This window comes from Nuphar pumila, chromosome 17, assembly GCF_984573655.1.
Source record: "Nuphar pumila chromosome 17, dmNupPumi1.hap1.1, whole genome shotgun sequence".
NCBI classification, from domain to species: Eukaryota; Viridiplantae; Streptophyta; class Magnoliopsida; order Nymphaeales; family Nymphaeaceae; genus Nuphar; species Nuphar pumila.
This window is the reverse complement of record NC_143265.1, coordinates 80,290,459-80,305,663: the sequence shown is the minus strand read 5'-3', so window position 1 is coordinate 80,305,663 and position 15,205 is coordinate 80,290,459. Positions and strand designations below refer to the sequence as shown.

At 35.8% G+C, this 15,205-nt stretch overlaps 1 protein-coding gene across 3 annotated transcripts; it reads left to right on the top strand.

Annotated features, from left to right (window-relative positions):
• Positions 1–330: 330 nt before the first annotated feature.
• LOC149812424 (peptidyl-prolyl cis-trans isomerase CYP40-like) lies at positions 331–14,077 on the top strand. Of its 3 annotated transcripts, none has more exons than XR_016428469.1 (10): positions 331–709; positions 2,408–2,908; positions 3,081–3,168; positions 3,257–3,309; positions 5,213–5,317; positions 13,167–13,242; positions 13,331–13,368; positions 13,448–13,501; positions 13,588–13,719; positions 13,796–14,077. XR_016428469.1 is itself a non-coding variant. In XM_089992631.1 (9 exons), exons 1-8 carry the CDS (start codon positions 539–541, stop codon positions 13,499–13,501), a joined length of 1,086 nt encoding a protein of 361 aa, XP_089848757.1. In that variant the 5' UTR covers positions 331–538; the 3' UTR covers positions 13,588–14,077. The 3 variants fall into 3 exon arrangements, 1 of the variants encoding a protein (XP_089848757.1); XR_016428470.1 differs by having other exon boundaries at positions 13,588–13,723; XM_089992631.1 differs by having other exon boundaries at positions 13,588–14,077.
• The last annotated feature ends 1,128 nt before the right edge of the window (positions 14,078–15,205 follow it).

Genomic DNA, 15,205 nt, shown 5'->3' with positions numbered 1-15,205 from the left:
TTTTGTTATTTTTTTTATCTTCAAATTATCATCCTTCGTGTTACAACAAATTGGTTAAACTTTTAAAAGAAAAGGTGGCGAATCGAACTTTATAGGAGAAGAAACAAAAAAAAACAGAGTGATTCCTAAATTCTTAATTTTTTTCATCGATAAGTTACTTTTTACTATTTCTTTTCAAAAGATGGCAGCATTTTTTAATTGTTAGGTAGACTTAGTGGCCACTTCAAAATTTATCCCTTAATTTAATTTAAAGGATTCATTTCTCCATTTTATTAGATTATCAGATTGTAATTATGAGTTTTCAGAGTCAATTAATAGATTTTGAGCCAATGGTGAGAAGGGAAGGAGGGAGTCCTCTCTCCTTTGCCCTGCCTCTCTCTCCCTCTCGAGGGATTCAAACATTTATTACTCTGCTTTGCGCTGCCTCCTCTCTCTCCCTCTTGAGGGATTCAAACATTTATTAATAACAGAGAGAGAGAGAGAGAGAGAGAGAGTCTAGAAGAACTCCACTAGGGTTTTTCTCTGGTGAGAGAGAGAGATGGTGAATCCTAGGTGCTTCCTGGACATTGCTATCGGGGGAGAGCTCGAAGGGAGGATAGTGGTGGAGCTCTACAGCGACGTGGTGCCCAAAACGGCGGAGAATTTCAGAGCGCTCTGTACAGGGGAGAAGGGTGTCGGACCAAACACGGGCGTCCCTTTGCATTTCAAGGTCTTTTTCTTCTTCCTCTTCTTTCGTTTTCTTTGCTTTTCCGAAGGTTATGGGACGGTTGGTACGATTCTTTCATTCTTTCCTTGTTGGTGAGACAATAGTCGAATGGTGGTTGGGTCTAGAATGGGTGGTGGTTGATTGGTTCTTTCGGGTTGAGGAGTAATCGCATTTGGGAGATGGATGAGTACCCATTTCGTTTTTCCGTTTTGTCTTGGTTGCCTTGATGTTTGCTTGTGCTTTTCTTCTTGTCTTGTTGCATTTCGTGCAATTCGTTTGGATGTTTCATGCCATGTGTGTGTGTGTGTGTGTGTGAGAGAGAGAGAGAGAGAGAGAGAGAGAGAGAGAGAGAGAGAGAGAGAGAGAGAGAGAGAGAGAGAGAGAGAGAGAGAGAGAGTGTTCTAGTGTGCATTGCGTCACTACCATGTTTGTTTTAATGAACCGTTCCTTGACGAAAAGTTTGATATGATAATGGATCGGTCGTACCTGTACTCAATAATATGAGTGACTCGTTATTCACTTGGTTTCTGGGTCATAATTAATAAGGTTATGTAGGAGAGATGGCCAAGTAGTTCAAGACATAGCATTGGAAAATTTTATGTAGGCTTTTGTTTGCCGAGGGTTCGAATCCCTCTCTTTCCGTATCCTCAACTAATTCACTAACGTTACCAACCATAGAATGTATCAAATACCAATTGATACTCTTATTCTAAGAGTAAGACCTTTCCTTATAGAGATTTATTTTCTATTCCTCATTACTGTGATACGGAAAAGGAAAAGAACGGAAAGAGGGGGAAAGAAAGAAGATCTGTCAGTGAATGAAAATATCACTGCTGATCCAATTGCGACAAGTGAATGGGATCAAAATTAGGATAAAATCCCTCCACTCTTTCAGTGAAAAGAGGACAAAATTGTCCGAACCTTTGCTATTTTAGGTTCAAGTTTGTCGGGAATAATATTCTATGATTAGCAATTCATTGATTTTCAAACCTACTGATTTACTATCTATTATTTGATTTACTACCCCTTTATATTGCAATGAGTGCAGGTTCAAATGTTTTGGCAATTCCACGTTGGAGGATGAATCCATATCATTTTGAATCAAAGCTCTGGATCTTTGTTTATAAGGCCTATATCATAGAGTATATAACTTTGATTGTAAGAATCAATTTCTGGTCGCATAGCTTCATAATAATTCTGTAAAGCTTCTGCATAATTTCCTTCAGATTGAGCTGACATCCGTTACGGTTGTTCATTCCATTCCAAGGATCTCCGTTCTAGAACCGTATGTGAGATTTCCATCTCATACTGTTCCTCCCTTGTGTGCATAGTAATAAGGGAAAGAATCTCAGTTACCCATCGTCTTATATCAAATATAGTGCTCTATGTTTGTTTCTGTTGTTGGTCTTGGTTTTTAACTTTTTTCTGTAGTTATATTTTTCATTCTTATTCATCATCTTTTATTAAATAAGTTTCATGAGTCCTTTCTTTTTTGTTTTTGTTATACTGTCTGTCTTCATTTTTCATGGGATAAATAGGCTTTAGCAATCTCTGCATTACCACCAATTTCATTTTGATGCCTTGGATATCAGATGGTATCATCTTCCTACATGGAACAAATAACTTCTTTTTTTGGTCAATTAGCTGGGTTTTCTTTTGTTTTGTTGAATATGCACTAACATTGGATCATTATTGATTCAGGGAAATTGTTTCCACCGGATTATCAAAGGTTTTATGATTCAAGGTGGTGATATATCAGCAGGAGATGGTACTGGAGGAGAGTCCATATATGGATTAAAGTTTGATGATGAAAATTTTGAATTAAAGCATGAGAGGAAAGGAATGTTGTCTTTGGCTAATTCTGGTCCAAACACCAATGGATCTCAATTCTTCATCACTACCACCAGAACATCACATCTTGATGGGAAGCATGTTGTGTTTGGCAAGGTGGTTAAAGGTATGGGAGTGGTCAGGGCGATTGAGCACACTCCTGCAGGTGAGAATGACCACCCAAATGTAGATGTTGAGATTGTCGATTGTGGGGAAATTATTGAAGGACAGGATGACGGAATAACCAATTTCTTCAAGGATGGTGACATGCATCCGGATTGGCCTGCTGACCTCGTTGAGAAGCCGGCAGACATTGCTTGGTGGATGGTTGCTGTTGATTCCGCTAAGGCTTTTGGGAATGAACACTACAAGGTGAAGTTGATCAAATGTCAAGATTTGCAATTGTTTAGCCCCTTCTCGTTGGTTAATTGTTTTCTTTTAGAATGTTTAAGAATGGTGTACTAAGCAACTTGCCTTTGGATACTCGGAACAATTGACTTAGTCATCTCCTGTTTGTTAACTGATTGAAGCTTTACTGCAACAGAAGCAGGACTACAAAATGGCTCTCAAGAAGTATAAGAAGGCGTTGCGCTATCTTGATGTGTGTTGGGAGAAAGAAGACATTGATGAAGGCACATATTTTTTTCTATTCATGTGCTTTTTCATTTCAGACAACCTTATTGTTGTTTCTTAATCAATCATGCCATATGAAATTTTCAGAGAAGAGCTCAATTTTGAGGAAGATAAAGTCACAAATCTTTACCAACAGCTCTGTAAGTTGTGTGTTCACGTAGTGCATGCAAAATATTGATCTTCTTCTTTGCATACAAGTGTCTTTCTTGCTAATAGTCTTCTTTCTATTTTTATCTTTACTCTAGTAGTTGATGAATCATAAAAACTACTGCTATACATCTATAATTTGTGGCATGCAACTAATGTCTGTCTTCAATTGGATTCGCTTAAAAGAACAAATGACCTTCTTGGATGTTTGCACGGTTTTGCTTGTCCTTGATGTACTTGCTAGTCTTACTGTTGGTTATTGTTTATTTTTCATTATTTGTTTCAAGCATGAGCGTGCATGCACACACAAACACCGACAATCATTTGTCTGGGGGCTGAAGCAGGGCCTGTAATTTAGGCATGTTTGGCAATCTACTGCCATGTAATTCTGCATTTGTGCTTGTGATGTTTCTCTACATGGTAAGTGCCTGACATAAATCAAGTGGCTAAGCATCTCTATGCACCTGTACAGAGGGTTTGTATGAGCATGGCATGTTCACTTTTCTAATGCAGGAAGTGATAAGTAAAAGTAATATTTAAACTTTCAAGACATCATTTATGTTTTGGCAAATGAAAGCTCGGTTTTTGTCAGTGATTTCTAAGAGTGAGAATTTAATAGTTTCAATTTCAATAAGCATCTCTCTCTCTCTTGTAGACTGCTTGAGAGTTTAGTTTTTTTGGTCTGCCACTTTCTGTTACAGTTGTGTTCTTTTAAATGCCCCAAAAACCAGTACTCACGAGAACTCTCTCTTCTCTTGATACAACATTCTAGGTTATGCTAGTAAGTAGCTAGAAGCCTAGAACCATTTTGTTTATGTGCTTGTTGAAGTTTGGGATCTGCACTGATGACCAAGTTGTAGTCTAGCTCTTGAGTCTTGAGCATCATAAGTAAACTGAGCTTGAGCAAGTCTGGAATTGGCTTAGTTTGAGCTTGATGCCATTGAGCAATGTGTATGCACTTTTTGTTCTTTTCAATAAAGAAGCTGTTGTTAGGGACAGTGCTACCAATACAAGAATTTCAATGTACATGTATGTAAATATAGCATATTTTTTTAATTAATAGCCTTACCACAGAGGATAAGGTGTTTTACGCCCAGAGTGTTCTCCTTTCAGTCCCATTATTGAATAAAATAAAAATAAAATTATAATTTGTCGGATTTCCTTGCTCAATATTGAACTTTTAAGCTTTGCTTATGTTTATTCATCTACAGCCTTTCCTTAGCTGCCACATTGTCCATTGTTTAGGCACCTATGCGATGATTTTGAGATTATCCATTTCATTTTGGCTGTCCTCTAGAGTCAGCCTGCTGTGGCAGCAGTTTATTAGTTAATCATCGTGTATGCCAAATGCCTAGGCACTGGGCAAGCCTAAGTGCCTACCTAACCTTATCTTGGCATCACCTGGCATTATAATGCATGAAAAAACGAAAGATAACAATAATTCAATTATCAACAAATCTGTTGCCTAGGTCACCTAGTGGCTCACATAGGTAGCCTAGGTTGGCTAGACCATCAACTAGACCCTCACCTAGCTTCCAGTGAATAAAGGAACTGTTCCTACTCTGTGGCCAGTGTGTAGGCCAAACAAGGAGTATCTATAACTTTTCTTAGGGGGTTCTTGGTTGGTCCACTTTCCTCCTTAATACTTGTAACGATGGAACACATGTGGAGTTTATCATCAAATGATTTCCACCATTAAGTAAATTTATACATGTATTTGCTCTACTTTGAACCTTGGCTAGATTCTTGTTCCTTGGACCTTCATGTTTGCAGCCACACTTTTATGCTCAAGAATTAAGTTTTCATCATCTTTGATGCTTGTTCAAAATCATTTCTGGCTTCTTTCTGCCCAGACCTTAACTGCAATCTGGCTTAAAGCCTTAAACTTCTTTATAGGCTTGTAAGCTGAAACTGGGTGATCTGAAGGGTGCTTTGCTGGATGCTGATTTTGCAATGCGTGATGGAGAAGACAATGTCAAAGCCCTTTTCCGCCAGGGTCAGGTTAGTTTCTTTTGAATGTGAGTTCTAAAAAAATTGGAGATTGGCTTTTGGTGAACCAGCTGCACTTGTTTTTTTTGTCATTCGAGTATAAACACATTTATGCTTGTGAAGGCTATCATAACCAGTTTATTTTATAGTTTCTTTGGACAATTTCTCATGCATAAAGATTTGCCTGGTAGCAGTTGTGAGATTTAGCAGGTCATCCAATTGCCATGGCCCTAATGTTGAGAAGTTCTGTAGCAAGCCTGTTCCATGTTGACCTGAAGGCATTCATCCTCATATAAAAAACATATGAAGATTTATGGCCTTCTTTTTTGACAGGGATTGATTGTATCTCATTTCAGTCATATATACTTGTGCGAAACTAATGTGGGTTATAATATGCTGGGCCAGATGTTAGTTTTGGGTTTGCTGGACATGGTAAAAATCGTCTTTGTAGGATGTGCACTAGTTTAGTAAATTATGTTTTGTGAATCTCGTCACTAATGCATCCACATGCAAGGTTGGTGAAAGGGAATTGCATCCTCCTGTAACTGCATACTCCTGCGCACAATGTTCAAATTTGATAAAGGATGTATATGCTCGTAAGGCTGTTAATTAAGTTATCTTATAAACATTGCTTTTGTTGACATTTTGTTCAGTTCTTGTATTTTCTGTTGTGAACCTTTGAAGAGCTACTAGAATTATATAATATAATCCAGATAAATTTTCAGAAATGAAAATTATAGCCGTTCTTAAATATTAGGAAGAAAAGGTTACCAACATACTGACGCCTGGCTGCAAATAGAGCACAGGTGGTTTCTGTAGTGAAAGATGTGTTGTCTTGGTTGGTATTTGCATGTTTACCTCATACCTTCCATATTGTCACTGCTCAAAAATTCCATTTTCTATAAAGTTACATTTTTTTCATTTTCAAGAGGAAAAAAGGGATCGAACAGAACAGAGGGTGATTGCATATTTCTTTTGATGCATTGCAATTGGTTTTTTGCTGAGCTGGTGAGCAGCATATTTTGGGGTTTGATTAGTTTCTGAAGAATATCTTATTTTCACAGCGCCATAGGAAGATAGAGAATTTTCAGACTGCAGACTGTGAAAAATCCTTGCAAACATTCAAGTTTTCAAATAACTTGATACTTCAAATACTCAAGACATAAAATAGCATTCAAATGCTTTACACCACAAAAGGAAAGAAATGCAGCAAATGCACTGTGTTTATAAACCTAAGGAGACAAAACTCCTCAATGTATTACTGTTTTACAATGGGCTCACACAACCCTTATTTATAAGCCTTACCAATGGGAATCAGCCCATCTCTTATTTCAAACTGTGTACAACGGTCAGTGGCTGACTATTGTACACTGTACATAGTCAGCTACTGACTGTGTACAAAAATAGTACATAAAAAAAGAACAAAAAATAAAAATGAAAAATTACAAAAATAAGAAAATTTAAAATAGGAAGAATTACAATCATATTCAAAAACATGAATATGTGTAAAATGTAAAAATGATTAAAATACCCCTACAACTAATACAAGAAAAAATATATATTTTATATATATAAGTAGATGGATACGTGTACATATATATGAAATATATATGTATCTTCTTTTATACATATAAAATATATATAGAAAATACATTGTCTTATGAATTACAATTTAACACCTCTCCTCAAACTTAGGGCATAATGACCAAAAGTTTGCCAAGAAGGAAGTTGAATCACGGTGAGCATAGCGATTTGATGAAGAAATCTGTCTCTGAAGTTACATATGGAAGATCTATGACTTCTTTCAAATATGCTTCTTGGACATAGTGCATCTCGATATGTTTAGTTCGCTCATGAAATGTGTGGTTTTTGGCAATATAAATTGCACTCTTGTTATCACAACATAGCTTAGTGGGCCCTTCTACATTAATTCCCATATCTTCTAGTAGCTAATGAATCCATACAATCTCCATGGTAATAGTTGTCATGGCTTGGTATTCAGCTTCGGTATAGGATAATGATACTTTTGTTATTTCTTACATCTCCATGAGATTCATGTGTCTCTTAAAAACACACAAAAGGCAGTAGTGGAATGACGGTTATTTGGATTACCTCCCCAATCAGAGTCAGTATAAGCTATTAAATTCAATTCAGAGGAAGATGATAGAAATACTCTCTTATTCAACAATCTCTTTATGTATCTGATGATCCGCAAAATTGCACTCATATGAACGGATGTTGGTGCATGTTGAAATTGGTTGGCAGTATGAACTGCATGTGAAATATCTAGTCTAGTAATACTCAGATACATCAATGAGCCTACAAGCTGTCTGTAGGGAGTGAGATCTTTGAGAAGAATTTCATCATCAATTTTTATTTTGGTTCCTACTATAGCAGGAATTTTACAAATTTTATCATCTGTAATACCTGACCTGTCAAGAATCTCAAAAGCAAGTTTAGTTTGAGATAAAAAATGACCTCTATGTGAGTATGCAACTTCAATTCCCAGAAAGTAGGCCAAAAATCTTAAGTCAAACATTTCAAATTTATCTTTTAAAATAGATTTTATGCTCTTAATTTCTTTAGAATGACTTCCAGTTATTAGCATATCATCAAAATATAAAAACAATATTACTATTCCTGCGTTGGATTTTCTGACAAATAAAGCGGTGTTAGTAAAACATGAGAAACCATTTTTCAACATTATAGAGTTCAATCTATCATACCAAGCCTTGGGGGCTTGTTTTAGTCCATAAAGTGCTTTCTAGAGACAAAATAATTTTTCTTTAGGAGTCTCAATTCCTGGATGAGCATCCATATACACTTCTTCGTTAAGATTGCTTTTTAAAAAGACATTTTTAATATCCATTTAGTAGATGTTCTATTTTTAATAGAAGTGATGGTAATAAGGCATCTGACAGGAACCATTCGTGCAATAGGGGCAAATGTTTCTTCATAGTCAATCCTGTATTCTTTACTATATCATTTGGCTACTAGACGAGCTTTATATCTTTCAAGAGATCCATCGCTCCAGTAGGTGGGTGTAGTAAGGAGTTATTTTCCTCAACTTCATTATCACTAGAGTCATTATGTGAGAACTCATCGTCACTAGCATCATCATTTCTAGATAATAACTCAAATAAAAGGAATAATCCATATTTTCTTCATGAGGTTCACATCTTTCAAAACCACTAACATTTTTTAGAAAACTCACATTTCTGGACACATGTAATTTGTCGTTTTTAATATCGTAACATTGAAACCCCTTTTGAGTTTCAAAGTAACAAAACAGAACACATGTGATAGCTTTTGGTGAAAGCTTGTCATTCTTGTCCGTAAGAACAAAATATTTGCATCCAAAAATTCTTAACCTATTATAATCAGGTTCTTTTGTGTACAACATTTCAAAGGGCAAATTTTTGTTTAAATTTTTGGATGGAAGTGGATTTATGAGATAGACAGATCTAAGAGCTGCCTCGACCCAAATTTTTTTTGGTATGTTTTGTGAAATGAGAAGGGTTCAAGTAGTTTCATTAATATGTCTATGTTTTCTTTCGGCTAATCCATTTTGTTGAGGTGTTTTCAGACAAGATTTTTTATGGAGAATACTATAACTTTCAAGATATCTTTTGAATTCGTTTGATAGGTATTCTCCTCCAGGTTTAGTTCTAAGAATTTTCAAGTCACCATTAAATTGGTTTTTGATCATCATATGATATGTTTTGAATGTCATAAAAACCTCATGTTTGTGCTTAAGAAAAAATATTCAATAATATCTAGTGTAATCGTCAACAAAAATCATATAATATGAAACCCCCATTTTGATAAAATAGGTGCCGGTCTTCGTACGTATGAATGAACAATTTTAAATGGTCTTGTTGTAAACATAGATTTTTGATTAAAAGATAAACTTCTCATCTTTCCAATAGTACAATCATTACAAGTGAAATCACTTTTACAAAGATATTTAACAAAAGGTAAATAAGAAATTTTAACTATATTGGGATGTCCAAGCCTTTTATGCCATACATTAATATCTTTATGTTGGACAACATTACAAAAAAGGTTTTTTTTGGAATTTGAAGGAAGTTGACATAGTATAGATTTCCCTTCTTAAGGTCTTCCCCAATCAACTTCCCGGACTGACGGTCTTGTATCCAACATTTATCAGATGATAATTTTATATCATATCCATCGTTTGAGAGTTGAGAGACCAAAAGCAAATTTAAGTTTAATTTTGGTATAAATCTAATTTTTGAGATAAAAAAACCTTGTTTTTCAAAATTTTGAATTCCTTTGATTTCACTAGAAATTTCATCCACGGTTGAAACAAAGGATGGAGAGGAATTTTTTGAATATTCGAAAAATGAACAAATACTTGGAGACATATGAAAGGAGGAACCCGAATCTAAAAGCCAAGAAGTCTTATCGGGAAGAGAAAAAGTTGACATAATGGCTCCGAAAATTGCCTCCTTGAGAAGAGGTTGAAGTGCTTTCACAATTTGATGCAAAGAGAGAGCTCTATTGGAAGAAGATGAACTTTCTTCCTTTTGGGGTTGGGATGTGGTAGCTATGGCTAGCAACTTCTTTCATTTTGGACAAACTGGTTTGATGTGTCCCGGTTCATTACAAAAGTGACACATAATTTTGCTATAATCTCTTTTTTCGCCTTGCCCACTATTTTTCCTTGCTCCTTGATTTTTGAGGTGGGGAGGTTTGTAGGTTTTCAAATTGTTTCCCGGTCTTGAAACGACCTTAACACCTTCACTTTCTTCTTGGTTGGAAGGTGTTGCAAGAACACTTAGGTTATTTTTGCTTATATCCATACAAGTTTCTTTCTCACTTAATTTAGTAATTACATCTTCAAGAGAAGGGGAAATAAAGGCGAATAAAAGAAATGATCGTATTTGTTCAAATTTGGGTCTAAGCCCATTTAGAAAGTTGAAAAAGCGATATCTTCTAATTGTTTATGCCTAAGCTCAATGGCTTCACCACTCGATTTGCGCTCAAGCATGGCAAGCTCATCCCAAATAGATGACAACTCCACGAAATACTCTCTAATAGTCATTTTGCTTTGTTGGAGGGTCAAGGCCCTTTTTTGAAGATAGTACTTGTGAGACAAGTCTCTTGAAGTGTATATTTTTTCAAGATATTGCCATGCGTGAGAGGCTTTTTTGAATTTGATAATATTGACATTGATTCTTGTTTCAACGGATGAGAAGATCCATGATAGAATTTTAAAATTTCTCATCTCTCATTCCTCATGTTTCTTATTATAGTCTTCAAGCGCTTTGATTCTCTCTTCATTTTCAAGAATCTTTATTTCTCTTATTTCTATCAAAATAATCATTAGTTACAATTATGGTGTTGAGCCTTGGACATATCTCCAAAGCCCTTTACCTTTAATATGAGCTTCCATATTACCATCCCAAACATGATAATTTGAGCCATTGATTTTGAACCCAAGAGAGAAGTGAGAGTCTTTTTCTGCCATTTTGAGAAAGAATATAGAGTGAAGAAGATCTTATCACAAACGAGTCTTTAGAGCTTACTTGATGTGGTATGATTCTTTATATATTGCAAGGAGTCTCTATGCGGATGATCAAGAGAAAGGTAGGTGCACGCCTTTCGAAGCACACAATCTTATTCAATAATCACCTTTCTTCTTCAATAATAACCTGGCTCTGCTACCGTGTGAAAAATCCTTGCAAACAATCAAGTTTTCAAATAACTTGATACTTCAAATACTCAAGACATAAAATAGCATTCAAATGCTTTACACCACAAAAGGAAAGAAATGCAGCAAATGCACTGTGTTTATAAACCTAACGAGACAAAACTCGTCATTGTATTACTGTTTTACAATGAGCTCACACATCCCTTATTTATAAGGCTTACCAACTCTTAAAGAGTTGTTGGGCTATTCCCAACGGCTCTAATTAGAGCTGTTAGGAATGAGCCCAAGGCTCTAATTAGAGCTGTTAGGAATGAGCCCAACGTCTTTATTTCAAACTGTATACAACAGTCAGTCACAGTCAGCTACTGACTGTATACAGAAATAGTACATAAAAAAAGAACAAAAAATAAAAATAAAAAATTACAAAAATAAAAAAAATTAAAAAAGAAGAATTACAATCATATTCAAAAACATGAATATGCGTAAAATGTAAAAATGACTAAAATACCCATACAACTAATACAAGAAAGAAATATACATGTTATATATATAAGTAGATGGATACATGTACATATATATGAAATATATATGTATATGTATCTTCTTTTATACATATAAAATATATATAGAAAATACATTGTCTTATGAATTACAATTTAACACAGACAACCTTTGCACATCTAACTATATTCAAACAGTTGAGACAGACTGAACACATAAAATCACCATACAAGGATATAATGTTGTACTCTTTCTCTCTCATACACATACACGTGAATGCATGCCCACACAGTCTCATGCACACACATGCACATGAAATTGCTCACATGCATTCTTGCACATATACACTCTTCCACAGGTGGATCTACTCACATGCCATGGGTCCATGGCTTGCTGTGTAGGGCCTTCATGTTACATGTAGATGGGTTAGCTCAACTAACCACAGTTGTAATGCACTTTATGCCCGATTTGTATTGTTATTATATATATATATATATATATATATATATATTCTTAGGATTCCTATGTATTTTCTTTATTTTGTATTTGTAATAGGTCATGCCCATTAAGGCATTTTTGTACTTTTTTATTTTTCATTTTTTGAATCCCTTCTAGCTGTTGGGACTGGACTATCTCTCTTGCTCTCCTTGTTCTCTCTATATATGGGATCTCTCCCATATATTTCGTAGTGCTTTTCTTAAGCATTTTACAGTGAATAAAATATTATTTTTTATATTGTTTGTGCTCTTTTGTGTGCTATTGTGAGTTATTGTGAGTGTGCCCTAGTGCTCTTGTATTTGTCCATTGGTGGCTATTGTTTTGCCTTTATGGGTTTGTGCTTAAGCACCTTCTTGTATGCTCTTAGTAGCACTGTGAGTGTACTTTTGTGATTTTGTTACAGTTTACCAAGTTGTAAGACGGGGGCTAGTCTTGTATCTTGAACCCTGATGTAATCTGGTCTGATTTATACTATATCATTGTAATACCCTCCTTTTTCTATCACCTCAAGCTCAGTTTCTGTAGTTATGTGATGAAACTGTCACCCGTATTGTGTTTTTGTTCCTCTGAATAAATGATGAAACACTTTAAATAAATTTATATTTCTCTTAATGATTCACTAGAAGGATATCAGGTTCGTACCAAATTGGGTTTAGCACCAAGATTGATTATTAAAAAGAAGGAAAAAAAGTTCCACTATATTCATTTCCTGTGCCCTATCTCACATAGATACAGGTGCAGGTCTGGGGTACGACACAGGAATTTCTGAAACAATGGGTATGGGTGTGTGTGTGTGTGTATATATATATATATATATATATATATATATATATATATATATATATAGAGAGAGAGAGAGAGAGAGAGAGAGAGAGAGAGAGAGAGAGAGAGATGCACAACTATACTAAGTTGTAGAGGGTGTATAGGAACTAAAGGTCTAAAACATGTTAAAGAAATATAACTAACAATTCATAATAAAAAAATACACAGTTAACATTGGATCATTAAATGGATAACATGGGTTGAATCAAGTCTGAAACTCAGACCTATACCCGAAGTACCCATGCTAGTGTGGGTAAGACATGGTTTCGAAGGGCTGGTAGAAGTACCCATGTTACATAGCCTGTGCCTCATATTTGTGATACATGTCTGTTTATCATCTTTTTCTAATGGAACTACTTACAGGCTTACATGGCTCTCAATGATGTTGATGCTGCTGTTGAAAGTTTTAAGAAGGCTTTAGAGTTGGAACCAAATGACGGTTGGTGTACTTTCAACTATTTGGGAATTTAGTGCTGCAATTTATCTCTGGGGCTTATGGTTTATATTTTTTTCCTTGTGTTCTACAGGAGGAATAAAGAAGGAGCTTGCGGCTGTAAGGAAAAAGGTTGGTGAAATCAATCTTGATAAGGAATCGTGGGTGCTTATAATGTGACACATCCTTTAATGTAAAAAATGGTTTGCAGATTGCTGACAGACGGGAACAGGAGCGGAAATCCTATTCCAAAATGTTTCCATAAGTATGCAGGAGCTATCCTCACTAGTAATTGAAATTTTACTGCTGAAAATTTCTTTAGATTATCTTATCCTGTGGTAATATGCTCAGTACCTGGGGCTGGCTCTGGTTTTAACCTTTGCTGAATATTCCTGGGAGGAACTAAGCCGACGTTAGCACCGAGCAGCATGCGATATGTTTGACTTCCATACAGTATTGTCAACTTGCACGAACTCCAAGTGGGTAGGTAAACATTCCCATTGCTTGTTTTCCTTGATACAGACATTTTATCAGGTCACATAAGTTCGTCAAATTTCAGGATCTTGGTTTTTGAAGGGCCAAGGATAATTCTGGATCCCTCGAGTGATATATGCAGGAAGCTCAATTGCACCATTTTTGTTGTGGGTTGTTGTTACTTATGGTTAGGGTGGGATGTGAATGGTAATGTTTTCTCTTTTGCAAGTGAAATGTTGCAATAATGAACATTTGGTTAATCCTGGCTGTTTTCTTGTTTTTGCTTGTCTGTGGATTCCGTGCATGGAAGATGTTACTAAAATTGTTGATGCCCATGAAGTGTCATTATTTGGCGCCTTTCCCTTCATTGTCTTTGCGGTCCAACTTTTCCAGGCCTGCTCTTTTTACTGTAGCCGTTGTTGCTTGTGCATTAGTTCTACTGTCTTGAGAGTTATCATGAGATTTCTGATCACTACAGGTTAAGCGTAAAAAAGAAATGCTTGTATATACGTTTGAACTATTGTTAGTCATTTTCTTTTATCTAAAAATAAGAGCCGTACAAGGCACGTGTCTCTCTCTCTCTCTCTCTATATATATATATATATAGAGAGAGAGAGAGAGAGAGTAATGCTATGATGCTCTGGGAGTACCTACTCCTCCCACATACTAGAAATCATCTGGGAGTACCTACTCCTCCCACATACTAGAAATCATGGTTGTCGGTTGTATCTTTTCAATTAAACTTTATGGATGTACTCAACATAGTTTATTTGACAAGAATCGTGCTTTGGATCATGTTTTTTGGACATAAAAATAGGATTTTTTAAGTCATGAAATTTTGATACATGGTGTCATGATTTTGAAACACAGTACATCTATTCATAGGTATGGTGGATATTTTGAAAATATCATGTCAATGTCATGCATTTTGAGTTTATTTGTTTATTTTAGACATGAATTTTCTTATTTGCTTGTCTTTATATTTTAAAAGCTTTCACATCTTTTATTTGCTTTGTTGTATAAGGATAATTGCTAAAGCCTATTTTTTCTCATTTATTTCTGTTATGTTTCACGTTTTAAAATTTTCAAGTGCCAAGATTTTTTTGAGATTCATAAAGGGATCATAAAATGTTTTGGGCTGGTTTTCTGGGACCGAACTCAGTATAGTCAACGGTGGACCTAGTCTGGGCCTGCGTGTGGTCTGCCCATTAAAAATGGATGAGCAGCCCGGCTTGCTTGTGCTGGGGTTTTGAGACAAGGCCCTGCCTGGGCTGGACTGTGTGCCGGACTGCCCTTGTGGATGTGCCTGTTTGATCAGGACTGGATGGGTGGCCAACTTAGGCCAAATATGGGCTCAGCCTGCCTTTGCTCATGCCTAATTAGACTAATCTTAATTGTGTATACCCTTCTTCCTTTACAAGTTCACATGGAAGAGGGTTTGGTTGCTTCTGGGGGTGTAATCGGGTTGGGTATACCCAACCCAAACCGATATAGG

Coding starts and splice junctions, on each gene's coding strand:
- LOC149812424 (XM_089992631.1), top strand. CDS start 539: ATGGTGAATCCTAGGTGCTTCCTGGACATTGCTATCGGGGGAGAGCTC. Junction 3,310..5,212: donor AAATCTTTACCAACAGCTCT/GTAAGTTGTGTG, acceptor ACTTCTTTATAG/GCTTGTAAGCTGAAACTGGG. Junction 5,318..13,166: donor CCCTTTTCCGCCAGGGTCAG/GTTAGTTTCTTT, acceptor AACTACTTACAG/GCTTACATGGCTCTCAATGA.